At 55.9% G+C, this 25,652-nt stretch overlaps 8 protein-coding genes across 8 annotated transcripts; 3 read left to right on the forward strand and 5 right to left on the reverse strand.

Annotated features, from left to right (window-relative positions):
- Positions 1 to 26: 26 nt before the first annotated feature.
- erg1 (squalene monooxygenase erg1) lies at positions 27 to 1,924 on the forward strand. The gene is made up of 2 exons (XM_025635449.1): positions 27 to 1,356; positions 1,440 to 1,924. Exons 1-2 carry the CDS (start codon positions 186 to 188, stop codon positions 1,706 to 1,708), a joined length of 1,440 nt encoding a protein of 479 aa, XP_025490664.1. The 5' UTR covers positions 27 to 185; the 3' UTR covers positions 1,709 to 1,924.
- A 414-nt stretch (positions 1,925 to 2,338) lies between these two features.
- On the reverse strand, positions 2,339 to 4,108 carry BO82DRAFT_286251 (putative tetracycline-efflux transporter; the record flags this gene model as incomplete). Its single annotated transcript, XM_025631537.1, has 2 exons — positions 2,339 to 3,805; positions 3,872 to 4,108. 2 exons carry the CDS (start codon positions 4,106 to 4,108, stop codon positions 2,339 to 2,341), a joined length of 1,704 nt encoding a protein of 567 aa, XP_025490665.1.
- Positions 4,109 to 4,615: 507 nt separating this feature from the next.
- BO82DRAFT_107506 (ferrochelatase HEM15) lies at positions 4,616 to 6,202 on the reverse strand. The gene is made up of 3 exons (XM_025629775.1): positions 5,866 to 6,202; positions 5,210 to 5,792; positions 4,616 to 5,151 (listed from the first exon to the last, which is right to left on the reverse strand). Exons 1-3 carry the CDS (start codon positions 6,094 to 6,096, stop codon positions 4,694 to 4,696), a joined length of 1,272 nt encoding a protein of 423 aa, XP_025490666.1. The 5' UTR covers positions 6,097 to 6,202; the 3' UTR covers positions 4,616 to 4,693.
- Positions 6,203 to 6,564: 362 nt separating this feature from the next.
- Positions 6,565 to 9,264, forward strand: akuA (putative DSB repair complex subunit Ku70). The gene is made up of 6 exons (XM_025633414.1): positions 6,565 to 6,770; positions 6,837 to 7,448; positions 7,499 to 8,345; positions 8,406 to 8,509; positions 8,561 to 8,785; positions 8,838 to 9,264. The coding sequence occupies exons 1-6, from the start codon at positions 6,702 to 6,704 to the stop codon at positions 8,943 to 8,945; spliced, it is 1,965 nt and encodes a 654-aa protein (XP_025490667.1). The 5' UTR covers positions 6,565 to 6,701; the 3' UTR covers positions 8,946 to 9,264.
- A 2,040-nt stretch (positions 9,265 to 11,304) lies between these two features.
- On the forward strand, positions 11,305 to 16,298 carry BO82DRAFT_417446 (putative nuclear migration protein (ApsA); the record flags this gene model as incomplete). The annotated part of the gene is made up of 2 exons (XM_025640022.1): positions 11,305 to 11,715; positions 11,771 to 16,298. 2 exons carry the CDS (start codon positions 11,305 to 11,307, stop codon positions 16,244 to 16,246), a joined length of 4,887 nt encoding a protein of 1,628 aa, XP_025490668.1. The 3' UTR covers positions 16,247 to 16,298.
- Positions 16,299 to 17,577: 1,279 nt separating this feature from the next.
- On the reverse strand, positions 17,578 to 19,313 carry BO82DRAFT_433268 (DNA helicase ZGRF1-like domain-containing protein; the record flags this gene model as incomplete). Its single annotated transcript, XM_025640855.1, has 1 exon — positions 17,578 to 19,313. Exon 1 carries the CDS (start codon positions 19,288 to 19,290, stop codon positions 17,578 to 17,580), a length of 1,713 nt encoding a protein of 570 aa, XP_025490669.1. The 5' UTR covers positions 19,291 to 19,313.
- Positions 19,314 to 19,765: 452 nt separating this feature from the next.
- Positions 19,766 to 22,063, reverse strand: BO82DRAFT_355442 (BAR and SH3 domain-containing protein). The gene is made up of 4 exons (XM_025635450.1): positions 21,736 to 22,063; positions 21,338 to 21,655; positions 21,168 to 21,284; positions 19,766 to 21,121 (listed from the first exon to the last, which is right to left on the reverse strand). The coding sequence occupies exons 1-4, from the start codon at positions 21,844 to 21,846 to the stop codon at positions 19,841 to 19,843; spliced, it is 1,827 nt and encodes a 608-aa protein (XP_025490670.1). The 5' UTR covers positions 21,847 to 22,063; the 3' UTR covers positions 19,766 to 19,840.
- Positions 22,064 to 22,526: 463 nt separating this feature from the next.
- Positions 22,527 to 25,444, reverse strand: BO82DRAFT_365834 (uncharacterized protein; the record flags this gene model as incomplete). The annotated part of the gene is made up of 2 exons (XM_025637016.1): positions 22,527 to 25,170; positions 25,230 to 25,444. 2 exons carry the CDS (start codon positions 25,442 to 25,444, stop codon positions 22,527 to 22,529), a joined length of 2,859 nt encoding a protein of 952 aa, XP_025490671.1.
- Between the last annotated feature and the right edge of the window lie 208 nt (positions 25,445 to 25,652).

The following is a 25,652-nucleotide window of genomic DNA, read 5'->3' on the forward strand; positions in this document are numbered from 1 at the left end:
TCTCTCTCTCCGCCCGCACTTTTTCTTTCTCCAAACACACCCCCCCCCTTTCTCTCTCGAAAACCAGCCACCTCCTCCCTTTTGACTACTCTTCTTCCGTGTTGCAAACGAAATATGCCCTGCGCTCTCTTCCGAACTACCTCGTCTCGTCGAATTTGACCCCTTTCGCCTTCTCCCATCGCACAATGGCCACCGCGGTCGCCAATGGCCACGCCACCCCCTCCGCTGATGCGGCCAGACAACGGAGACAGATCCACCACGCCGCCGACGTCGTGATCGTGGGCGCCGGGATTCTCGGATGCGCCCTCGCCGTGACACTAGGGAGACAAGGCCGGAGTGTGCTGCTACTGGAGAACTCGATGAAGGAGCCCGATCGCATCGTGGGCGAACTGCTGCAGCCCGGGGGTGTCCAGGCCCTGGAACAGCTCGGTCTCGCCGACTGCCTGGAGGATATCGACGCGATCCCCGTCGAGGGCTACTACATCACATACCACGGCCAGCCGGTGGAGATCCCGTACTCGCAGGCCTCGCCGACGACGCCGCCGCCTCGGGGCCGCTCCTTCCACCACGGCCGGTTCGTGATGAAGCTCCGCGGCGCCGCGCTGGCGTGCCCCAACGTCACAGTGGTCGAGACCAAGGCCACGGAGCTGGTCACATGCTCGCACACCAAGCAGGTCCTGGGGGTCGAGTGCGTGACCAAGGACGGCAAGGCGGACTGCTACTTCGGCCACCTCACCGTCGTGGCGGACGGCTACGCCTCCAAGTTCCGCAAGCAACACCACGCCCGCACGCCCGAGGTGCGCTCGCGCTTCTGGGGGCTGGAGCTGATCGACCCCGTCATGCCCAAGCCCTACTACGGCCACGTGCTGCTCAGCGACGACGCCCCGATCCTCATCTACCAGATCGGCACCCACGAGACCCGCATCCTGATCGATATCCCGGAAAACTGCCCCTCGGCTTCCGTCAAGAACGGCGGCGTCAAGGCCCACATGCGCAACGTCGTCCTCCCTTCGTTGCCGGAATCCGTCCGCCCCTCCTTCGAGGCCGCCCTCGAGAAGGGCCCGCTGCGCTCCATGCCCAACTCCTACTTGCCCAGTGCGCGCAACCAGACCCCCGGGCTGGTCATCCTGGGCGACGCCCTCAACATGCGCCACCCGCTGACCGGCGGCGGCATGACCGTCGCGTTTAATGATGTTGTGGTCCTGCGTGACCTGCTGAGTCCCGAGCGGGTGCCCAGCTTCAGTAACACCGAAAAGGTCATCCGGCAGCTGTCCTCGTTCCACTGGCAGCGCAAGAACGGATCCTCGGTCATCAACATCCTTGCGATGGCGCTGTACAGTCTTTTTGCTGCGGACGGTTAGTCGCCCCTGTCCTTGTTGCCCCCCTTTGCACATATCAAACGGAACAGAGCCGTGTATAAACTAACACCGCCGGTGTAGATGAACACCTCCGCGCCCTCCAACGCGGCTGCTTCCGCTACTTCGAACTGGGCATGACGGCCGGCCCCGTGGGCCTGCTGGCGGGCATGACCCAGAAACCCGCCGTGCTGTTCGGCCACTTCTTCACCGTGGCCTTCCTGTCGCTGTGGCTGCTGGTCGCCGAGTCGCCCCTGTACAAGCTGCCGCTGGTGCTGTGGCAGTGTGTCATGGTGTTCTGGACGGCGTGCGTGGTGATTTTCCCGTACATGCTGATCGAGGCGTTTTGTTGAATGCTGATTGCTTGGTGGACTGTGAATATTCCCTTTTTATTCTGGCGTGTATAATATTGACTTCGGTGTCTTTGAACTATATTAATACCTTTTTTTTGTGTTGTGGTTGTTTTACGTCAAGTTGGGTTGTTGGGGACCTAGTATATACGTGCTACGTTTTTGTGGTTGATAGAATAACAAGATAGCGTGGTTTAATGATAAGTATAAGAGTCAGGTTGATATTGGGTTCAGAACTGGAGTAAGTGGATGTAATAGTCCAGTCTCTAGGGAGTACATATAGAAACCTAGTTACGGGGTGGGGGTATAGTATAGTATCGTATAGCTTACCTGAGCTACATAGAAATTCGGCATCGTGGTCACGGTCACGGTCACGGTCACGGTAAAACCGGCTCATCCGCCAACCGCACCCCCTCCGCTGCTTCACTCTCTTCCGATTCAGACTCAGATCCCTCCGGCTCCCTCCTGCTGGGATTGTTGTTCCCTTCTTCATTAAACAGAAGCGCCGAGGACCGCAGCGCCGCATCATCCAGACCGACTACCCATCCCAATCGTTAGCATACCTCTCACAAAACCCCCCCCCCCCCCCCCACACACAGAAGAACCACATTGCGCAAAATGGGAAAGGAAAGACTAACCGAACGGCCGAATCCACCAACTCGCGGCGGCCGCCGCCCCAAATACAGCCGCCAGCACCACAAAGATAGCCGGCGTGAACCGCCCGACCGTGACGCTGTAGATCAGCGAACACACCGAGGGGGCGAAGATGCGCGCCAGCGCGTGCAGCAACCCTTTCGCGCCGAGGATCTGCCCCAGCCCCTCGCGGGGCACGTGCTTGGTGAGCGAGGACTGCAGCATGGGGACGCCCATCCCGCCGAGGGCGAGGATCACGCCTGAGAAGGTCATGAGGGCGCCGTTGAAGGCGATGGCGTAGCCGATGTTGCCGAGGGTGTCGAGGAGGATCGAGATGCGGATGAGGGTGATTTCGTAGGGGGAGGAGCCTGGGACGTGTTTTTCGGCCGGGTTTTGGGTTGGGGGCGGGGTGGGTTGGAAGATGGCCGTGATGATCGGGTAGATCACGAAGAGGTTCAGGACTCGGATGATGCTGATGCTGGAGATGAATAGGCTTGATTCCACGTTGCCCCACCCGAACTTGTACTCGGCGTACATGATGATTACCTGTGCGGAGCCGAGGGCGACGCCGAAGGCGAGGGTGTCGAGGGTGGTCAGGAGGATGATGTTGCGGCGGAGGGCGGGGGTCGCGCCCCCCGCGTTGGGAAAGAGGGGGCTCGGCCGCCCGACGGGCGGGAGGAGCACGGCCAGCGGGGTGAAAAGGTGTTTGGGGTTGAGGGTGTCCCAGAGGCGGGTCGGGGGTTGGTCGTGCAGGTGCTTGCGGTGGCGGTCCCGGAAGGCGGCCTGACGGCGCGCGGAGAGGGATTCCGGGACGACGAGCAGGATGGTCACCAGGAAGAGGATGTGCAGGACGAGCGAGGCCGTGAAGACGTCCAGCACCTGGCCGGTACGTTTGATCAGGATGGCGGCCAGGAGCGGGCCCGCGGCCAGCCCCGAGAACAGCGCCCCGTACAGGTAGCCGAAGGCGACGCTGCGGTGGGCGGGCGCCGTGCAGTCGGAGGCGTACGAGGCCGTCAGCGCCATGATGGTCGTGAACGAGCCGCCCAGCCCGTCCACGAACGCCGCGACTAGTAGCACGTTCACCGAGACCAGGTCCGGCTGCGCCGCCACGAACAGCGTGATCGCCTCCCCGGCCACCGTTGCCAGCGTGCTCAGCGCGATCACCCGCGTCCGCCCGTGTCGGTCCGACAGGTGGCCCAGCCGCGGGCACACCAGCGCCGACAGGATCCCCGCCACCAGGTTGTAGTACAGCTGGAACCGCGCCACCTGCGACTGCACCTCCGGGATCTGGCACTGCGCGTTGTCGCTCCCGATGATCACCGGCAGGTACGTGAACCCGGGGTTCTGGCTGGCCTTCTTCGCCATGTAGTCCTTGCACACCAGCGTCACCATCAGGTTGATCTTGGGGACTGCCGTGCCCCCGAATCCCAGCATGTAGAGGATCAAAAACGGGAAGAGCCAGAAGACCTGCTCGATGACAGTTAGTACGAGGAGGGTTTGTAGCATATAGCGGGGATATCACGTATCACTCACGCTCGCCTTCCACCACGTGTGTCGGGGGCTTTCATCCTCATGGTCGTAGTCATGGCCCGATGGTGAGAGGCTCGTCTCGTCGGAGTCGTGCGATGGTCTATTGTCGCCTAGTAGAGGCGTCTGTTCGTGGTGCTCGGAATGAGCCGAGGCTGCATTCGACCGAGCACGCAGACTCGAGTGGTATTCGACGTCTGCTGGAGGGGTGTCTCCCCTGGTTTGTGGTGTAATGCCCGTCATGTTTAGTCGGGCGATTTATGAGGATGATAGTCGCACGAGAGCAGTCATACAGAGTGTATATAGTTGAAAGTTGCTGCCTGTAATTCCTGGGGAAGGGGGTGGGGAGAAGAGCGATGGCCAGCGGAACTGGTTCAAGCTGCTTATCAATCAAGCTCAAGATCAACAGACGTGGTCAAGATTGAGCCAGAGATAGATAAAGATTCAAGTCTTCAAATGAGGAGTCGACTCGTTACCAAGTAGTGACGTGATTGACGGGACAATGGCATGCATTGGAGCCAGCCAGCTGGTTTATTGGTTTCAGGTTTCGGGGGCATTTCAGCCACTGAATGTTGTTGAAGCAAGGACGTTGATAAGAACCAGGGAAGGCGAATCGAAACCGATAAGAACTCAACGGTCGGTCGCGGAGCTCCGACTTTCCGACTTGGGATAATACCAGTAATGAAGTAATGTACACTTAAGTATCCTCTCTTCTCAATCGACAACACAGAAGAAAATCCCTTTATCACTAAGATTTTCCGAGAAGCAAGACAGGAATAAAAAATCTATCAAACGCCGGCCTGCCATCCAAAGCACTATACAATTGATTTAAAGAACCAGAGAGGAAGCACGCTCGCCAGCAAAGAACTTCTTCTGTTCCAAGCATCGCTCACTCGTGCAGCCCTGACAACGCAGAGTCATCTGCAGCGAACAGGGCTCCCCCTTGCGCAGATGCTCCTGGGCAACGTCCGCCAGAGCTTGGATGAAGATGGGGCTACCGTTCAAGCTCTCCGCACGCTTCACTCCCGGGTGATTGGCTTCTTCCATCACTTCAAGATCCAGCTCGTAGAGGGTTTCGATGTGGTCACTGGTGAAGGCAATAGGGACCAGAACGATGTCGGTCTGACCCCGCTTCACATATTCCTGCACTGTATCACTTGTCTGTGCTCCCAGCCAAGCCCTCGGTCCGACCTGAGACTGCCAGCATAGTCGGTAAGGGTTGCTGAACTTGAGTCTCTGCATGACTGCATGGACAGTCGCAGCAACTTCTGCCGGATAGGGGTCACCTGAAAAAAGCACCGTTAGCTGCGGAAATATCATAGGTCGGCGAGACGATCGGCCTACCTCGGTTCACAACGCTCATGGGCAGACTGTGGGCCGAGAACAAGAGAACAACGCCGTCTCTTTTGTCTTCGGGATAGGTCTTCAATTGATCTTCGATGTTCTTCGCGAAAGCCTCCACCAGACCCGGATGCGTGGGCCACCGATCGATCACGCTCCACTGAATGGAACCCGCGGGCTGCACGCCGCCATTCACCCGGGGCCCCTCCAAACGGTTCCTCCACTTCCACAGCTCGTTCAGGGAGCTGCCTGTGGTCGAGCAGGAGTATTGTGGGTACTGCGAGAAGGCCACAGCGCGTCCACCTTTACCGTTGCCGAATCCATCCTGTAGCAACTGCGCATACATCGTCTCGGTCAACGGTGCGGCGTAGCGGAAAGCGACGTATGGCTTGTGGGGGGCGGTCTCCGGGTTGATCTTATCCAGCAGCTTGCACATCTCCTCACACTGATACTCCGACCACTTCCTGATCGGCGAGCCTCCGCCGATCTCCGCGTACTGCTTCTGGATCTTAGGTGTTCTTCGCTTTGCGATCAGCGGTCCGAGATATGACTGTAGTCGACCCAGGGGGATCAAATCGCCGTCGGCCTGTGGTGTAAGGTTGGGTTAGTTGAGGGATCGGTGAAGAACCGAAGCGAACCTTCCCTCCCCGAAGACGTACAAATAATCTGCTGAGGAAGTCCTCGACTTCGTCGGTGGTTGAGGGCCCTCCCATGTTGAGGAAGACCATGGCTGTAGGGCCCTTGGAGCCAGTCGCATCTTGAGTGACTGGAGGAACTGCTGTTGCAAGACCGTGTCTGTGTTCGTGGAAGTAATTGAACGAGGCGCGAGTTGCCGGTCGCAACAATTGCCGGGGAAGAGCGAATGGGCGGCGAAGAGCCATGGTGGTCATTTGGCGACTACCTGAGAGGCAGCAATGCGATCGGATATGGAGAACCGGAAGGGGTCGAGCGATTGAAGGCTAGGCCGATCGCAATCGAGTATATTCAAGACAGCAACAATGAGTGGCAAGCAGAAGGCCAGATGTTGAGATTGAGTGAGACTGCGTGAGTGAAAGGCAGCTGAGAAAGCCGGCCTGGTTGGGAAAAGGCCCAGAACTGGACGGATGACGGAGACGGAGCTTGGCTGCCAAAACCCCGATGCACCAATCACCACCGTCCGAGGGTCATCAAGTCTCATCGAGTCTCAATTCATCGAGATCCATGATGATCACATGATGTTCGTGTTTTCCCCGCGTCGGTCTTTCGCCCGCCAACCCGCGCGTCATCGCGACCGCCATTGTACAGTACCTACTGTATCCGTACTGCCTGTAGGCTCCGAACTGGTGGTTAGAGCTTCCCGAATAATCGCCCAGGCAGCACAACCACTCCAGGCAGATACACCCACCCTCGCGCTGGACACATTTAGACATGGAACTTTGAATGATCTCCTTTTAATCTCTTTCACTCCTGGTAGAATTATTGATTTCTATTCAAACTCACGTTAAACTTCTCAATTATGGACGACAGTAATCCACCACGAGACGATGAAGTAGGCGAAGAGGAAGAAGAGGAGATCGATGAATCCGTACATACTTCCCTTTGGCTTCGGGCCTGCAATCCTTGATGCACAAGCTAGGCTGATCATACACAGAACTACAAAACGGTGAAAGATGCGGTTCTCTTTGCGATCGAAGTTAGCGACTCGATGCTCGAGCCTCGCCCATCTGTCGACTCCAAGAAACCCGTGGAAGAATCGCCAGTCACCGCAGCCTTGAAATGCGCATACCACTTGATGCAACAGCGAATCATTTCTAACCCACAAGATATGATGGGAGTTCTCTTGTACGGGACGCAGGCGTCCAAGTTCTACGACGAAGACGAGGGCAGCCGAGGCGACTTGTCCTATCCCAACTGCTACCTCTTCACAGACCTCGACATCCCGTCTGCACAAGAAGTCAAGGACCTTCGCGCGCTGGTTGAAGACGAAGGAAAAGCTAGAGACATTCTCGTGCCGGCAGAGAAGCAAGTGTCGATGGCAAATGTCCTATTTTGTGCCAACCAGATTTTCACATCTAAAGCGCCCAACTTCCTTTCGCGACGATTGTTCATAGTCACCGACAACGACAGTCCTCACACTCAAGACAAAGCTCTACGGTCTGCCGCGACAGTGCGCGCCAAGGATCTGTATGATCTCGGAGTCACCATTGAGCTCTTCCCCATCTCCCAGCCCGAACACGAGTTCGACAGCTCCAAGTTTTATGACGTAAGATCCTGTCCCTGGCGGAGGCGGCACTGTACTGACTGGCTGTGAAGGATATTATCTATAAGACCTCTCCGAATGACCCCGATGCCCCTGCGTATCTACAGCCGGACTCCAAATCATCAACGGCTACTGGGGATGGGCTATCCCTCCTCAATACACTATTGTCCAGTGTCAACTCAAGATCCGTTCCTCGGCGCACTCATTTCTCGAATATGCCGCTAGAGCTTGGATCCAACCTCAAGATCTCAGTGTCAGGCTATATCCTCTTTCGGCGGCAAGCGCCCGCCCGCAACTGCTATGTCTGGCTGGGAGGCGAGAAGCCCGAGATTGTCAAAGGCGTCACTACTCAAATAGCCGACGACACGGCGCGCACGGTGGAGAAATGGGAGATCAGAAAGGCCTACAAATTCGGCGGGGATCAAGTCGTCTTTACCCCCGAGGAGCAGAAGGAATTGAAAGACTTCGGTGATCCGGTCATTCGCATCATAGGCTTCAAGCCCGCTTCCGCGCTTCCCTTCTGGGCGAACATGAAACATCCTTATTTCATCTATCCGTCAGAAGAGGACTACGTAGGTTCAACCCGCGTGTTCTCCGCCCTGCATCAGACGCTTCTGCGACAGAAGAAGATAGCCCTCGTCTGGTTCATTCCACGTAGGGCTGCCAACCCGGTCCTTGGTGCTATGATGGCTGGAGAGGAGAAGGTCGATGAGAACGGCGTTCAGAAATATCCCCCTGGCATGTGGATTATGCCACTTCCGTACGCCGATGATGTTCGGCAGAACCCCGAGACCACCCTGAATGTGGCTCCGGAACCGTTGATCGACCAGATGCGTGTTATAGTCCAACAGCTGCAACTCCCCAAGGCCTGCTACGAACCTCTGAAATACCCAAATCCATGTAAGTGTTCGAATTGCCCTTTGATCCGCACATAATTAGTCATACACTAAACTGTTCTAGCATTACAATGGCACTATCGCATCTTACAGGCGTTGGCGCTAGACGAGGATCTCCCCGAGAAACCGGAAGACAAGACCGTGCCGAAGTATAGACAAATTGACAAGGTATGATCCTTCGCTAACGGTATTGCGACTTTCACTCATTATCAATGTTAGCGCGCTGGGGACTATGTGCTGTCATGGGCCGACGAGCTCGAGAAGCAGTACGCCACGATCGCCGTCGAGAAACCCGCATCCAGCACCCTCGTCAAGCGAGGCGCGAAGAACCGAGCCCCCGAAGACGAAGAGTCCAGTAAGCCAGCGAAGAAGGTCAAAGTGGAAGCCGACAATAATATTGAGGAGGAAGTGCGGCGACATTACCAGAAGAACAACCTGTCGAGGGTAACTATTACAAAGCCCTATGCTGTGCGTGACTATGCTAATATGTTTGCAGCTTACGGTGAATATCCTCAAGGACTTCCTCACGTCTCATGGACGCTCTGGGGTGGGGAAGAAGGCAGATCTGATCGATCGCGTGGAGCAGTTCCTGGAGTCTGGATAAGGGGTCTTGGAAAGAAGGCATGATTCGAGGCATTACGACTGTACAGTACCTGCCAGCGGATAAGACATAGGGATTTATTGCATCATCATTAGGAAACAAAGATGAACGTCCTGTCAAAGAATGTGGGTACAGCCAGATATACATGAATCAGATAATCCTGTTCTTGTAGCTGCGTCGAGCAATTTCGCTACCCCTGGTCAGGCAGGGCCCTACTTGAAGCCTGGCTGGACGATCGACCATTGCTCAGATCGGTAGGGTGGCCCACCGAACATCTCCAGGTAAATGAGATACGCAGCTACCTTGGAGGTCTTTCTCAGTGACATCATTGTTTCGTTGCTGTACAGTGGATACAGACGTTGAGCCGAATTCCACCGAGGAGGTGGAGGAGGAGGTGGAGAGGACGGGATGCTTTAGACCAGGGGCACTCCCACGGTTCGCCCCCGGACAGGAAGCTTGGCATCCGTCTACCGCTTTAGCGGCGTAGTAACGGTGTATGAGTACTCCTACTCCGTACTCCGTACTGTACGGAAGATCTGTGTATCTTTGGCAATGGTCATGGTTGTTGATCTCGAACTTGCCCGAGCAATTCAAGATGGTTGACCGACTAAGGTTACCGCTAGGCGGAAGTTTATATCAAACCTACACAACCGCAAGGTGAGTCGGTGTCACTCCCTACAAACCTTAAGATGTGTATGAGCTGCAGCCATGCAGCATGTCAGGTCAGTCCACATATCGAGTAGCAGATGCGGTCAACTCGGTGAGGTGTTCCTGTCGCGTGACGTACGCTCTGTTCTCGATCTGGCGACTGCAGCTCAGTTCCGGGTCAGGTGAGGTCACGTGGAGGTAGGGATCGAGTCGCTGGGTGTAACAAGCAAATCAGACAAACAAGGCAAACCAAGCAGATAACTTAAGGAGGACCAGCCTGTCAGTTGGCGTTTGGCCCCGTCAGTCCAGGATTGGATGCGTCAATCTGGCTCTGGTTCCAATTCCAGTTCATGCCGATTGTTGACATCAAAATAACCTACTGTAGGCCTGCGCTGGTTCCAAAGGTTGCTGCTGACACCCCGTAGATAATCACCGGGTTGATCCCTTTCCTCTCTCTCTCTCTCTCTTTTTTCCCTTTCATCCAATTCTCTCCATTTATGGATGTCTGGGCCATTGACTATTACGTATCAGATCAATGGTTTGGGCGTCGTTAGTATGCCTGGATTGTCTCCAGTCCACTGCAATAATTAGACTGGTGTGTATTCCTGAGGCCAGCCAAACTACCCCTGCCGTCCTTCCTTTCCTTCGCTCTCCCTTCTCTGACTCTCCTCTCCTCTCCTCCTCCTCTTCTCTTCTCCTCTTCTTCCCTTCCTTTCCGTGTGTGTGTGTCTCCCCGCCCAACGAGTCGTCTACCGTCTCGTTGTTCCACCCCCTCCCCTCTCCGGCACTGCCTTTTGAAATTACCCACTCACTCACTCACTCCCTCATTCTTCATTTCTCAACTCACCCCCTTCTTCATCTCCTCTTCTTCTTTCTTTCGTTCTTTCTCTGCAATTAATCACCACTCTTGTCCTTCATTATTATTTCCTTTCCTTCCTTTAATTCAATTGATCCTAATCTTATCGCCCGAACGGCACGTTAGGTGGCCGGTCATCATCGCACCCACCCGCTCCCCGTGGCTCATTAGCGCACTGCCTTCGTCTGTCGCGCCTGTCGGGCCTTGCTTGTTGCGCCGCAAGACCCCCAGAGCATCCACCGCTGCCTGGTCCCGAAGGCTGAGCGATTGGACTTGACTATCTGGTTGGCCTGCATCCTGATTTGACGCACAACGAGGTCACCCTGCGTCTGCAACGCGTTTGTTGTCTGGCCTTGTTGTGGTGACGCTTTCCCGGTCGCACCTCGATTCTCCCCTCGGAACGACATCTAGCTGCATTCTCAACCCTTCGGCTCGATCAGCAATCTCGATCCCCTTTAAACCGTCTTCCAGTCGCCTATTGACGAGTTCGCTGCGTGGACTTGCCGGCCCGACCGCGCGCATCCTTCGTGTCGCTCCACTGCCACGCTCAATTCGGATTTCCGGTATTCGCGGAGCCAAGTTCGCTGGTCGGCTCAGCAAACAGAACACACAGCCCAAGGACTCGACTTGAAATAAACCGACGGAAAATTGAGCGCAAGCTGGAGGATGATTCAGAATTGATACGACGATACGAATACCGAGGCGACGAGATACGCTGGATACCTACGGCACCTGAGTCTTGTCTTCAAGACATCAGACCGCAACTGCGGCGAATCCATCCGACCGTTCACCACAATCTCCTCGCGCTTGGAACACGATACTGCCCCGCCGGATGAAAGATAACGAAGTCTCCCCAATATGTCTACGGTCGAAGATCCTTTCGTCTCCCATGCCCGGGAGGGAATCGCTTCTCGCGATTCGCACAAATACTCCTCCTTTGACACCCAGTTGTTCAGCCTGAATGCGTCCTCCCCCGCGCAAGCCAAACGGGCGCTCGAGGCCCATTTGGCGGAAACGGAGCGCCGGCTCGAAGAGGCAGGCAAGCTGGGAACGGCACTGATCGAACAGCAGAAACAGCTCGAGGAAAAGCTGCGAGAAGTGGAGCAACAGCAGGAGGAGGGCCAAATTGGCCCGGACCTACGTCGAAAGCTCGTGGATCTGGAGAAGGAGTACAATGAGATTGGCCGCGAAACGGCACGCGCATTCCTTGCCCCGAAGCGTCTCGCCAGCGGTGAAGATGGTCACTTCGGAACTCCCCATGAGCAAAAGGTAGGGCGCATCCGTTTTGATGCTTCTTGCACAGAGCTAATGACTCGTTTTGTAGTCACCCATTAGCTCCGCCCTCTTCGCCGGCCAGGCCACCAACTCGCCCAGTAAAGTCAGCGTTCCGTCACGAAAGCAGCGCAATCAGCCTTCCAACCGGGTCCATGACATTGAGTTCGCCACTGAGATTTCTACCTCCCTCCTCGCGCAAGTGCGCCAGTTGCAAGCTCTCCTTGCAGAGCGGGAGGATGCACTCAAGAATGTGAATCTCGAGAAGTCACGCCTCGAACTCGAGGCAGAGGGCTATGCTCAACGAATCCGGGTACTCGACGAAAGCGAAGAGCGCTATAAAGATGAGAATTGGACACTGGAGACTCGAACCCGCGAGCTGATGACAGCTGCCAAGGAAGCAGCCGACCGAGAAAGCAGACTCAATAGCAGCCTGGGTGCTTTGGCCACAGAGAAAAGCGCCATGGAGCGGGAGCTCGAGGATCTGAGACAGGCCAATGCGAGGCTGATCGAAGATCACACAGCTGCTCAGAAAGCCAACGATGCCGAGATTCACGTTCTGCGTCGCCACGTGCATGCTGGAGATACCGAGAAGCTTGCGCTGCAGCAGAAACTCGAGGAATTGAACTCCCAGAATGAGGAGCTCGCCAGGGCAGTGGCCATGCGCCTTCGTCAGCAAGAACAAGAGCTTTCTCGCGAAGTCCATCGGGATCAAGACTCGGACGACCAAGACCAGTCGACACCCGAGAACTCCCCGCCGCCGTCTCCCAACAAGTTCACGCCGCGACACAACCACCTCGAAACGGAGACCTTGAAGAGTTCGCTCGGTCATGCCCACCGCATGATCCAGAATCTCAAGAGCACTATCCATCGTGAAAAGACCGAGAAAATTGACCTGAAGCGCATGCTCCAGGAGGCCCGCGATGAACTGGAGACGAAGCGCCGTGAATCCACTGCGCCAACCGGTCCGCTCAGCAAACGCCAGAAGACCAAACCTGACCCTGCACGCAAGGCCGCACGGCCTGAGCTGCTGGGTGCGGGTCGGAAGAGAGCGGAGATTGAAATCCATGAATCGGACTGGGAAGACAATGCCACCGACGCCAGTCCCTCTCATAAAGCCGCTCTCAAGGCCTCCCGGGCCCGTATGGGAGGACAGTCTTCTGAAGAGCCGAGCGACGCATATCAGACCGCTACCGAAGCCGACGACAACTTTGAGACAGCCACCGAACGAGGAATAGCCACGGAAAGCGAAGCGTTTCAGACTGGCCTAGAAAGTATGGCTGATGATAGCACGGATAGTGGTGAGCTCACGGAGACAGATGACCGGCTCCAGAGGACTCCACGCGGGCGCGTGTCCTCTTTCACGATGGCCAAGACCCGCGACCGGAAGGCTTACGAGAGTACTGCATCCAACTCAAGTGACGAGGACGTAATCGATGAGGAAGGCTTCCCATCGCCTAGCCAAATTAGCCCTAGGTACAGGGTGAGGAACAAGAGGAGTATCGTGAGAAGGATCCGTCCTTCGGGCGAGGCTCCCATGGCTTCCAATAGCAGGCCCTCCACCGCTCGCGAATCCCCAGCCACAAGCTTCATGCAAAGCTCAGCAAGCCCAGAGGGACAGAGTCTCTTCATGGAGCTTGCTGAGTTGGATGGTGACGATGACCAAGAGGATGACTTCGGGCCTCCGATGCGCTTCGACACGGCGTCCCAGGCTTCAACTCCGCGCATTCTTGCCGCTTACGATTCCAGACGGCCTTCAGAAGCTGTTCTCGACACTGTTTCGAGACCTCTTATGGTGGATTCTGGTATGATGACGGATCCTTGGGAGCCCGCCGTGCCTGCTGTAGTCACCGCTGTCCCTGCTGCTGAGGAAGCGCTCGACAACGTACACGTATCATCCTTGAAATCAGCCACATCTGATGCTGGCACTGCGACGGAGCAAGAGCAAGCGCCCGAACTGGTGCACGCTTCGACACAGTGGATCGTTCCTGAATCCGAGGCAGTCATCGCCGAGACCCAGAGAGAATCAGAGCAACCATCCGCTCAGTTGCAGTTGGAAGTCTCCTCTGTATCTTCTGAGGAGACTATTCCATCTCCACCAAGGCGCCCTCAGCTGAATACTGTGTATGCTGTCGGAGAGACGACAGAACCCTCTGCCTCTGTCATCCCTGATCCGCCAAAGGTGGCATTGTCTTCGATCTCCTCCGCTTCTACTGAGCCGATCGTTGCCAGTGTTCCTCAACCCGAACCTGCGTATGTTCCCAATGTGGCGATGTCAACAATTTCATCTCAGGATACCCTGCCTGTTGTGGCAGCCTTCTATGAACCTACGCCGGTGGTCGTCGTTGCTGAACATGGCACCAATACTGAGATTGTGGAGCTTACCGTCTCGTCACTCTACTCTTTGGACACCGAGCCTGTCGCGGCCATTCCCAAACCCACTCCGGTGGTCGAGCCTGTGATCATTGAGAAGCGCGTCGAAGTCGAACGGGAGCTTCCACCGCTGACTCTATCTTCAATAGTCACTCAGCAGACGGAGCCTGTCCTGGCAGTCATTAGGCGGAGCGTAGGCCCAGAGCCTGAGATCATTGTGGATCAAGCCCAGGAAGCCGAGCTTCCAGAACTAAGTGTATCGTCAATCTTCTCTCAACAAACCGAGCCTATTGTGGCTGTTCTGCACGCATCGGCTGAGCCGGAATTGGCAGTTGCGGGTGAGCGAGAGGTTGCCGAACCCAAGCTTCCAGATATGAATCTTTCTGTCATCGCGTCGGAAAGCACGGAACCAGCTACACCACAGTTGCACGAGGCAACAGTGGTTCAAGCTCCTGAAATCTCACTGTCTGGTGTGCGCGCGGTGGAAACGATCCCCGTCAAACATATCCCGACGGCTGTTGTTGTGCCCCCGGTTCAGCTGACCGATGAAAATGCGCCACCGGAGCACAGCATGCAAATGGTCAAGGGTCTCCCTGCTTCCGAACTCCCATTGCTTCTTGTCAATGATGATAGTCCAGGCAACTATGCGACCAGTGGTACAAACGGAACGCCAGACCCCACTCTGCCTTTAAGCACCATTTCTGGCAATGCTGTCCCACGCCACACACGACAGCAATCATCGAGTTGGGTGGAAAGGACTGACCAGGGTGCCCAAACAATCCTGTCGTCGAAGCAAATTGACCAGATTCTCATGGACCGTGTCACCACCCGGCCACTATCTCCTCCGGAAAGTGACAAGGCCAAGGAGCAGAACACCTCACCGTTTGCCACACCCCGAGCACGCACTCGTCCCACTCATCAGTCCTCTCAATCCTCTCTCCCATCCCACCAGCTCAGGCCGGGCAGTTCGCTGAGCCATACCTCAAGCATCCAAAGCCACCCGCCTTTGCCCACCGACCACAAGGAGGCTATCATGGTGGCCGAGAAACGATCATTGGACCAACGGCCATCTTCTCCAAACTTGATGGGCCCGCCCCTTGCCCCAGCTTCCGCTCACCGAACCAATGTAAGCCAGCGCCCGCGGACTCCGAATGAGTCGGGACTCCAAGTCAACTCGATGTCTACTACGACCTCCCGCGTCAAACTCAGAAGCGAGAGTCACAGTCACATCTCACGGAGGTCGTCGGTCTCATCCTTTGCTTCTGAGATCGATGAGCGGTTTGCTGCGCAGCCCATCGGCCCTCAGGGTTATGCCGCTGGTACGGACCCGAGGATGATCCAGGCTATCACGCAGACGATGATTGGCGAATTCCTGTGGAAGTACACTCGCAAGACTGTCACTGGGGAGGTCTCCAGCACTCGACACCGACGCTACTTCTGGGTTCACCCCTATACACGTACGCTGTATTGGAGCGCGCAAGATCCCCAGACCGCTGGCACACGCGAACTGAAGACCAAGAGTGTTCCCATCGAGGCTGTCAGGGTCGTTCCTGATGACAATCCTTATCCTCCTGGCCTCCACTGCCGGAGTCTGGAGGTGGTCAGCCCAGGCCGCCGGGTTCGGTTCACAGCAACCACCAGCCAGCGGCACGAGACGTGGTTCAATGCACTTTCGTATCTCCTGCTGCGCAACTCGGCAGAGAACGGCGAAGAGCATCAAAGCAACGCTTCTTTGGAAGACATCGATGAGTTCAATCCCGAGTTCCGCTCACGCTCCCGCCAGACCTCGAGACTCTCCTTCTCCTCTTCACGCAGTCGGAATGCACGGAACTGGCCGAAGGAGCGGGCCGGCTCCACCATCTCATCGCGCCGCACATTGACGCCGGGTCGAGGCTCCCCTTCGCTTGCCTCCCCCTCGTCCTTTACCGAGCAGAGGAACGGGTCTAGCTCCCGCCTCAGCACGATCCTGAACACGACGATCAAGGGGTCGTTTGGTCGCAAGGGTCCTCGTTATGCCAGCTCGAGTGTCCATGAGGGAAGCATTCACACCCGTGACAGCCAAGATGACTTTCGGCACACGATGGAGAGGCAAGAAAGCCAGGGTGACCGGCTCGAGAACGTGCGAGCTTGTTGTGATGGTATGTATATTCCTTGACTTGTCATGACTGTTCACCGGCTAACTTGACCAGGCAAACATGATGTCAGTGCCTTGTCCAGGACAAGCAAATATAGCCCGCGGGTGAACCGGATTCATTCCCATCATTGAACCTCCACCACTTGGAGTTGAGTTGCGTTGTGTGTCTGTCTATTGGCCGGGCTATCCATCGCCCCGAAACCCGTGGTTTTGCGTGTGTCTGCACGAATCTCTTTCATTGCATCGCCACTGTCATCGTACTGTTCACCCCACAGGAGTACCTTTATAATGTCTGGAGTTTGAATAAGTGCACAATGAGCGTCTGGAACTTGCATACCCTTGTTCGTCAAGGGCGAACTCGTCTCGTCTTGTTTTTCTCCTTCCTGGGCTCCAAACTCCTGGTTGTCTCTCTATATTTACTCGATTTTAATCCCCTCGCGGGCGGCCGCCCCATTCATCCCTCCTCCTCCACTCTCGGTGCCCGGATGGCTTTTTGATATTCTTGTCATTCTTTTTTTACTCTGTGTTTCTTTTTGGCTTTCTCATTGCGTTGCGCTTTTTCTCCCATCGCATGAAAACCACCAACCACCTAACTTATAACCCAACCAAACTTACACACTTAACCTACCTACCTTTATCTACAGCAAACACCCACTAGTGACGGTGACATTTTCTTTTTCTTATGTGGATTAACCTGCTGCTAGGCTGGCTTGAAGAGGCAATTGACACTCTTTGAACGAAGGATTTGATCTTGCTGTATTTTCCTGACGGACTGACTGACTGTATACTTGGGATTTCTTCCTGCTACTAATTGGATTGCCACTCGCGCACAGATACGCATGGATTGTGGTTGCTGGGGGGTGTTTTCTTGTAGGCTTGTAATGTGGCTTCTTGGTGTATGTGTATTTTTGGGGGTGTATATATACCAGACGATGTGGCTTACATTCTGCCCTGTGGTTGTAATGCACAGGCCTATTGCAGGTAAAAAATGTTTGTCGCAGACAGTCAACGAGTAAGAAATGATTTAGGTAGCGATCGCCGCTATGGTGTATGCGTATGTCAAGGTATTGTGGCGTGGTTGTAGAGTGTATACATGGCTATAATATAATTATTCTTTATTCTGAGAAATGCAAAAGGGTATCAATCATACGTCATCAGGCCACAGAAACAGAATATCTCGAGGAAAAAGCACAACCCGAAAGTAATATCCTCATCCATCCATTCCCATCCTGTAGAGCACGAGCATGATACATATATACCGTAGATATACAGCTCTACTGCCCTGCCCCCAAACCCCATCCCATCCCATCAGTCCCCAACCCAACACAAAGTAGAGAATACGTTGAAGTGAACTAAACAGGCTTCGCCCGCCCCGCGGGCCAGAAATCAAAGAGATCCAGAGCCTCGCGGGTCCAGGGCCCTTGGTCGAAGGGGTCGGCGGGGTCGGCGGGGTCTGGCGGGATTGCGCTGGTGAAGGAAGTGTTGGGTCTGTGGGCGGTGGTTAGGGCGGTGGGGTCGGAGTAGGATTTGCGGAGGCTGGTGTGCGTTATGTTTGGTCTTGGGTTTGGTTTCGGAGCTGTGTGATTTCTTGGGAGGGGTGGGATGCGTGGTGGTGCGTTGATTAGGTCGTTGAGGATGGTTTGGGTTGAGGTTGAGGGGGTGAAGTCGTGGGGTTTGGGGGGAGTGGTGGTTGTAGGTGGTTGTGCGGGGGGTGCAGGGGGTGCAGGGTTTTTGTTGTTGGTTCTGGGTGGAGCTGGCGCTGGAGCTGGCGCTGGCGCTGGAGCTGATGCTGATGCTAATGAAGCTGGTTTGGCGAGTTGTCCGCCGCCACCGGGGAGTAAGGCTGAGTACATCAGTTTCTTGCGGGGTTTGCTGGTAGAGAGTCGAAGAAGGACGGGTGGTTCTTCTGGCGTGGAGTTGCTTTCTTTGCGTGACGACGGTAGCTCTGGAGAATTGCCCCTCTCTTTGCGGGTTGCTTGTGATTGTGGAGGAGGATTGCTGCTCTCTTTGCGGGATGTCTGTTGCCGGTGTAGAGTGCTGTTTTCTTTGCGCGACACTTGTCGCTGTGGAGGAATAGTACTCCCCTCCCCGCGAGACATGCTCTTCGCAATAGCAGCTTGCACACTTGTCCTCGAGTCGGCCCTTTGTCGTCCAAGATCGTGGCTCTGTGGCCTTGTGTAGGTAGCGGTAGCGGTAGCAGCTGAATTCGACACTGGCACAGTAGACGAACCCGTCAGGTCAACGACCGCCGGCCGCGGTCGAGGCTGAACCGGCTGAGGCAGTACACGACGAGAAGGGACCTGCTGGTGCTGGTGCTGGTGCTGGTGCTGGTGCGTAAATGATCTTCCTCCCACCGAATCCGCACCCAAACTATCAACCCTCTGCCGTTTCGCAGCGCGCACAGCCGACAACTCTTCGCCCCCGCGATCCGGACCCTGCATAATCCGCGTCGCAGCCAACCCTGAAGTCCCCGTCCCCGAGCCCAAGCCTGTTCCCCCCAGAGCTGGTGTCGTCTTCCTAATCCCCAGCAGATCATTCAAAGAACGCAGAGACTGCTGCGGCTGCGGCTGCGACCCCGCCAACCCAGACATTCTCAAAGGCGACCCCGCGAACGAACCCTGCGTACTCCCAGCAGCACCAGCAGCACCAACCCCCCTCTTCCCGACCCCATTCCCCCCGACTCCCCCGCCCGCAGACCCATGAGAACTCCCCCCAAGAACGGCCCCCAAATCCGTCTCCGACCGCCCAACAGCCTCACAGACCTGCACCAACACGCCGCGATCCAGCTCGAGCTCGTCGCCCTCCTGCACGGCCGCGTCCTGGCGCCAGTGCAGATCCCCGATGAAGTTGCCGCTGGTGTCGTAGGCCATGACGCGTTTGTTGAAGGTGTGGTAGCGCAGGTAGCCGTCCTGCCAGCGCTTGGCCTTGCGGCGCGTGTCGTGCGTGAAGAGGCAGCGGTGTTTGATGACTGGGGCGGTGTTTTGGGTGAGCGGGGTGGTGAAGGTTGGTGATGAGGTGACTCCCGAGGGGGTGGGGGTGGAGGGGTATGGGTATGGATAGGTCATTGTGTATGTTGTTGGGGGTCGGTGAGGAGGGTGGGTGGGCTGTGAGGTTGTGAGGTTGGTATGGAGGGTTGCTGCTGCTGCTGCTGCTGCTGCTTTCAAGGTGGTGGTGGGGGAGGAAGGGTCTGTCCAGGGTGGGGGACCCTGTTCCGGGGGACCATCGGATTTGTGTGCGAGGTGAAGGTTGTAGGTCGTGGTAGATGCTGTAGCTGATGTTGATCGGTGATGATGGATTCGAAGTGGTGGGCGTGGTGTGGTGGTTTGGAAGAAAGTTGGAGAAGCCGACGCGGAGAAAAGATACTTAGTAAATCTCCCGGCGGCCGAGACGCGCCTGAGGCTGCGGTCAGTCCCATGCCTGAGCCAAGTATAACCTCTTATTGACTTTCCGTCTCCTACATAGTCACTCCACTTCAGAGCCAAACTACTTCTAAAACACGTGGACTGTTACTCAGATTCAAAGCTCTTCCAGAGAGATGATAGCGTCTCGAATCAAATGACTCCTACAATGCATTGCTGATTACTACTTTTGTCCTTGGCTCGACCACCGCCACACTCACTCCACATAATTAGCCGGAAAACTCCCCTTCACGCCCCTCAGCTCTCCCTCCCACCAGTCATCCGTGCTCTCCGTCTTCTTCAACACACGGATCCGATCACCCTCCCGGAACGACAAATCCCCCGCCCCTTGGCCCCCAAAATCATACAGCGCCGTCACGAACAGCGCATTCTGAGAATTCAGGCGTGGCGGCGGAGGTGGAGGTGGCTTCTTCTTACCCGCTGCGGAAGACACTGCCGCACGGGATGGCGAGGGAGATGGCTGGCGGTTGCTGCTGCTCGAGCGGTTGAACTGATTCGCTCGGGAAGCAATGGAGGATAAGCCGGGAGAGATACCTGCCGCCGCCGCAGGCGACAGGGAAGATGCCGATGCAACCGGGGTTGACGACTGAAGGTGGTTGTTACTGCTGGGCCGACTGAAATAGTCCGCACGGGCCGCAAGCCCGGGAGACACTGCTGCCGCAGCCGATGCTGGAGAGGGGGACGTATGCTGATTATTGCTGCTATTTCGACCGAAGTAGTCGGCTCGTGGAGCGACCGAAGACACGCCCGGTGACGGGGAACGGATGTACTCGGCCGCAGAGACGTACGATTCAGCTGCGGGAGACGAGGCGGAGGTCTGGGGCACTGGGGCTTGCGGGGAGAGATGGTGACTCGAGCTCGAGGGTAGATTGAGGGATGAAGTGGAGGCGGCCGGCATGCTCGACAGCTGTGGTTTCGGTCGGGGAATGGGTTTCGGCTTCGATTCGAGATTCGGTCGGGGCTTGGTATCGTAGGCCGGCGGTGGTGGCATCGGGGGAAGCTTAGTCTGAGCTGCCGGAGGCGCTGGAGGCGGGAGTTTGCGCTGCACTGCGGCGGGATTGGGGGAGACGGGCCGTGGAGGTTTTGGTGGCGGCGTTTCTTCGTGGGCGCTCGGTGAGCGGCAGTAACTAGATATTAGATTCGCAGGGCGACTGAGATAATTATGGCCGTTGCGCTGATGTTCGTCCACCGGGGACATGCGAACGGTCTTGCCGTTGGCGATGCTAGCGAAACTTTCGGCTTCCTGCTGGACGGGCAGATGGGCGCGCTCCCAGTCTTCGACGATATGCTCCATTGGCGGCGCGGGGACCGGGAATTGTTCGTCCTGGCTGTATTCCAACACCACGGTGTAGTAATGCGCCAACATATTGTTTTGGAGCTCAATCTGAGTGGCCAGCAAACGGGGGAGCAGGGAGAAGGCAGCGGCAATCAGCGGCGGGAGACTGTGCCGGAGTTGCTCATCCGCAGCGTTATAGTCCTGCTCCTGTCAGACCACGTCACTGCGAGGATTTGTGGCGACCTACCTCTGTCGCTTTGGCGAGGTCGCCTTCAGCCTTGACGAGGGCTGCATTGTCGCGATCCGATCGTTTCGTTTTCTTGGTGTAATTATCCACGCGACTCTGGTAGCGTTCATAGTCGAGCTGGAACAACTCAAATCAGCATGGATCACCTTCAAGGTGGGGGAGAAACACACCTTACGATCGTCCCGCTTCTTGATCGTCTTCTTCATCGGAACCAGGTACTCTCTGGCCTGAGTTGCCGGCTTGATCATGCGCTCGTCCACGGCGGTAATATCGGCCAGCAGCTCTCGCCGGAGTTCCTCGTATTGTTCCCGAAGCTTATTTGTCCGAGCCAGGGTTTCCCGTGGCGTGGAGGCGGCTTTTTGACCGGTGGAGGAATCGGAGGAACCGAGGATGGGAGCATAGAGGGCATTGAATTCAACGAGCATGCGGTTTTGGTGGATGAGAAGCGAGGACCAGGCATCGCGCCATGCGCTGGTGAATTCAATAATCTGAGGGGAGCGAGTGACGGCGGGTGGCCGAAAGTTAGTTCCTGTGCTGCTGCGGGGTGATGGTGGGTTTGTTTACATACTCGGCCCAGAAGCTTGTCAGCTTCCTCGAAGTCTTTGAGGAGAATCGCGACCTGGCTTTCGTCGGCGGACCGCTTCATGAAGCGGCCGAACTGCCTTTGCATGGACTGCATCGTGCCGCGTGGCCCCTCGGGGGAGAAGAGGGGAGGGAAGCGAAACGAGGGGAACGAAGGGGAGGTTCACTGATGGGCCATCCAGGAGGGGGAGCAACAGTCTTAAGGAACGACTTCAATGCAGTAAAAAGAAAGAATTCCACCTATGTCACCAAGAGAAGCAAAGGAGAAGAAAAGGAAAAACACAAGGATGACAGTTAGACGAAGAGAGAGGGAGAGGGAGACGGAGTAAGAAGATGACGCAGCCACAAGTGGAGGAAGAAGTGCCTACTAACTAAGTAATGTTTCAGCCTGGCTGGGCTGGCCGCCATTGTCCCTTTCGGTCCCTTTCAGCCTGCTTTGGCCCGCCGCTAAGCAACTAACCTCACACTCACTACGAACCCCGAACCCCCCTCTACTGACACCCCAAATTAACCCCTGTTTCTTCCTGAACTTGGGAGAAAAAAAAAAAAAAAAAAAAGAAGAAAGCGAAAACAGAAGATATTCTGAGCTCCTAGCACGAACATATACAATCTGTTTTATTATCCATCGCTCATAGTCTAACTATCCATAGCCACCCTGAGAAGCATGCATACATACATCTATGGAGGAACAAAAGCTACGGCTCATAAACAATTCATCAGCACAAGGCATAAGAGTCTTGCTCGTAACACAGAACAATATCTCCAGGACCCAAACCTCTAGAGGAAGGCACTCGCAGCACCCCCATCAGTCACTTCCACCCCAGCCTGACGTCGTCGGCTCTCCAGAAACATCTCCACCATACGCTTGCTCGGAATTGGCGAGCATGAATTCGGCGATGGGGTTTCCTGACCCTTCATGTCATGGTAATCGTTCTCGACTTTCACGTTCTCATTGGTCAGCTGTCGGTGGTCGCGATGCCCTCGACCCGTTCGACCATGCAGGGACCTGGAATCCCGCGCTGCAGGGGGGCACCTGGCCGGATGTCTGCCGTACGTTGCACTCGCCATCTTCTGAGATACCCCTCCGGATTTGTTTCTTCGCGGTGTCGGGGACTCGGGCATGCGGAACCGGTTTGATGGAATTGTTTGCATGGGCGACAACGCAAAACTGTTCCTGCGAGAATCGATCTGACTCTGGAAGGGGCCATAGCTAGCCGCATGGTGGGTAAAGCTTGGAGACATCGGTCTAGAAGGCAGCGGCGGGGGCACCGATCCGTCGTTCTGCTCTTTTTTCGTGGTTACTACGGTCTGAACACTGGAAGACCGGCTGAAGGGACGCGAAAAATTGCTAGTCGAAGTGACCTTGCGATCCGACCACATATCGTCGTCGATAAATACACCGCCTTGAGCTCTCTCGATCCAGCGAGTGGAAGCTTCGCAGATTAAGTCATCCTCATCGCTTTGGATCTGTGCATTCTCGCGATAGTGGGATTGGGTGGGGCTGAGATTCTCGATTTTTGCAATCTCCGTGTGCATCCATTGCTTCCAGTCCGCGCTTGGCCGGGCCAATGCTCTCTGTGTTTGAACTTCCGGATAGTGCTTCGGTGAGCTGTAGGTAGCTCGGTGAGTGTCGTAGATTGTAGCCGTTCCTGGCTCTTCTGGGAACTTGGAGGAAACCTCGCCGTTGGTTGTATCGAGCGACTTGCCGCCGGTGGAGCGAGAATATACACTGGGAGAGTTGGAAACTGCGCCAGGACTCTGATGGTCGGGAGTACCTCGGCGTCCGGCGGCTACCTCTATAGACGGCTTGCAGGCCCTTGAAAGTGCAATGCCCTTGTTACCAGAGGCCAAGGAGGTGCTCAACCGATTCTTGTCAGAACAAGAGGACTCTGGGAGGCACTGAGTGGGATACTGTGACCGCCGCGGCGGAGTCACCGTGCCGGCATTCGCGGTGATGAAGGACTTGGATGATGGGATGGATTCATCACTAGGAATCATACGGACGGTCTGCCCATTATGACGCACAGCGACTGAGGCAGCCGGCGTTGGGATGATGCGATGCTCTTTGACCTGACCAATGGCGATGCTTTCGCTTGCATCCGGTGTTTTGCCCTCACCAATCCTTCTCATTAAGGCGGAATACAACCGTTGGCTGTCAATCTTGCTGGTTGGCCTGACAGGGCTACCGTGGGAAATGGGGCTGTTTTCATAGGACGGAGCACTTGCAAGGACCTGTTCCGAATGGACTTTCTCTTCAATTACCGACAAATGGCTTCGACCACCAACGTTGCCGGTCACGATAGTATTTGCAACGGTCGAGTCTGCCCAGCTTGTCACGCGAGAGCGACTCGTAGCCACGCTTTCTGAGCTTTCGGCAATCCCGGCGTCTGGATACTGTTTCGTGTGTACATTGGCTTCCGGATGACTCGTAGTAGGGGTGCGGGGGCTGTGCGTTAGCCAGCCAGTGCTCCGTTCATTGATACCCGTCCCTGTCTTGTCCTGGTGGGATGGAGAAACCCCCGGTGCCACGACTTCGCCCGCAGACGGTCTCGAAAGACCCAAAACCTTCTTAATTCCTTTCTTGATGGAGGAAGAGAGAGATCTCGCTTTTCCATAGGAGTGAAAGCTTGTGGGCTGGGGAGCCGAATGCGTGCCAGCAGCGCCCGCAGCTGATGCGGTCGGACGAAGCGTTTTCCTGAATGCTCTATGCTCTCGACGAGTTTTGGGAACAGACAGCCGCGGCTGTTCCGTCTGAGGGGAGTCGTCTGCCGACTGCTGCTGAAACTGATTGCGAGCCAGGTCAATTGCCGTGTCATGACTCTGCACATGCCGTAGCGGACCAGCCGACGGCTTTTCTCCGCGGAGAAAAGACATTGAACGCCGCAAGGTACCATAGGTGCGTGCCGTACGCGAGGCTTGCTCGCCATCACTGGTTGTAACATCGTTCAAGGGGGACGAGATTCCGTGAGACATGCGCGAACAGCGTTGTCCAGTGGAGAACATGGACCGCGACTTGCGCAGACGCCTATAAGACGAGGGCAAAAAATAGTCTTGGCTGTCAAATCCTTGGAATCCGCTTATGGAAGACAGCGTCGCCGACGTGTAGTGCTCGTCGTGTGTGCTGGAGTCCGTGGTAACTGAGGGGCGAAAAGGTGCGCTGTCGACGGGGGCATTGCTTGCGTTTTGCCGCGATCTAGTATATCGATGGCTTCTGGAGGGCACTGCCATGCTTCCAGGGCCGCCCAGAGCATCATACGAGCACTTGCAGCGCAACATCGCGAGAGAGGCAGCCGTGGTGGCGTGTTGTCGCGCGACAACAGGATCGGAGGTGTCGCTGGAGACGGAGCTGTGGTGGCTTCGCCGGACGGAGCGCGCAGATTTGGCTCTTCGCAAGCGATCCATTGTTCTCGACGACGGAGAACTGTTTATTCAAGCGGATAAGCTGCAGAAGTACCTATATTAAGGACTTGTGATGCTCACTAATCGATGTGTGGATTGGAAGAGTGACGCTCACGGCGGGTGGAGACTGTATGCTCGTGGGCGCCATCTTGCTGAGGAAGGGACGTTTGGGCGATTGCATGTTTGGGAGATGCGGCGCGTTGAATGCGCCTTCCTAAGACTCCCACAGCCTTACTGAAGCTCTTGCAAAGCACATATAGGTTAGGGGTGTGAGTCGGTTGTGGTGCTGTCCACATGGTTGCAATATGGAGAACTTGTGAAGTCGGAGCTCGCGATGTACTGTACCATAACATCTTACTTTGCGGCCAGGTGTTGCGTATACAATCTATATCTGATAGTTCGGTAGATAACAATCGTGGGGCCCAACAGATTGAGGCAAAAGATGCACTACCAACGGCTCATAGTACCGCGAGAAGGTGATTCAGCAGAACTCATTGACCACAT

Source organism: Aspergillus uvarum, assembly GCF_003184745.1.
Source record: "Aspergillus uvarum CBS 121591 unplaced genomic scaffold BO82scaffold_36, whole genome shotgun sequence".
NCBI lineage: Eukaryota > Fungi > Ascomycota > Eurotiomycetes > Eurotiales > Aspergillaceae > Aspergillus > Aspergillus uvarum.

What these genes read in the sequence shown, in the direction of transcription:
- erg1 (XM_025635449.1), top strand. Translation starts at nt 186, where the DNA reads ATGGCCACCGCGGTCGCCAATGGCCACGCCACCCCCTCCGCTGATGCG. An exon ending in CAGTCTTTTTGCTGCGGACG is followed by an intron (nt 1,357 to 1,439) that starts GTTAGTCGCCCC and finishes CCGCCGGTGTAG; the next exon opens with ATGAACACCTCCGCGCCCTC.
- BO82DRAFT_107506 (XM_025629775.1), bottom strand. Translation starts at nt 6,096, where the DNA reads ATGACCACCATGGCTCTTCGCCGCCCATTCGCTCTTCCCCGGCAATTG. An exon ending in ACTTCCTCAGCAGATTATTT is followed by an intron (nt 5,793 to 5,865) that starts GTACGTCTTCGG and finishes CTTACACCACAG; the next exon opens with GCCGACGGCGATTTGATCCC. An exon ending in CATGAGCGTTGTGAACCGAG is followed by an intron (nt 5,152 to 5,209) that starts GTAGGCCGATCG and finishes TGCTTTTTTCAG; the next exon opens with GTGACCCCTATCCGGCAGAA.
- akuA (XM_025633414.1), top strand. Translation starts at nt 6,702, where the DNA reads ATGGACGACAGTAATCCACCACGAGACGATGAAGTAGGCGAAGAGGAA. An exon ending in ACAGCTCCAAGTTTTATGAC is followed by an intron (nt 7,449 to 7,498) that starts GTAAGATCCTGT and finishes CTGGCTGTGAAG; the next exon opens with GATATTATCTATAAGACCTC. An exon ending in TCTGAAATACCCAAATCCAT is followed by an intron (nt 8,346 to 8,405) that starts GTAAGTGTTCGA and finishes AAACTGTTCTAG; the next exon opens with CATTACAATGGCACTATCGC.
- BO82DRAFT_355442 (XM_025635450.1), bottom strand. Translation starts at nt 21,846, where the DNA reads ATGCAGTCCATGCAAAGGCAGTTCGGCCGCTTCATGAAGCGGTCCGCC. An exon ending in AGAAGCGGGACGATCGTAAG is followed by an intron (nt 21,285 to 21,337) that starts GTGTGTTTCTCC and finishes GAGTTGTTCCAG; the next exon opens with CTCGACTATGAACGCTACCA. An exon ending in ACCTCGCCAAAGCGACAGAG is followed by an intron (nt 21,122 to 21,167) that starts GTAGGTCGCCAC and finishes TGACAGGAGCAG; the next exon opens with GACTATAACGCTGCGGATGA.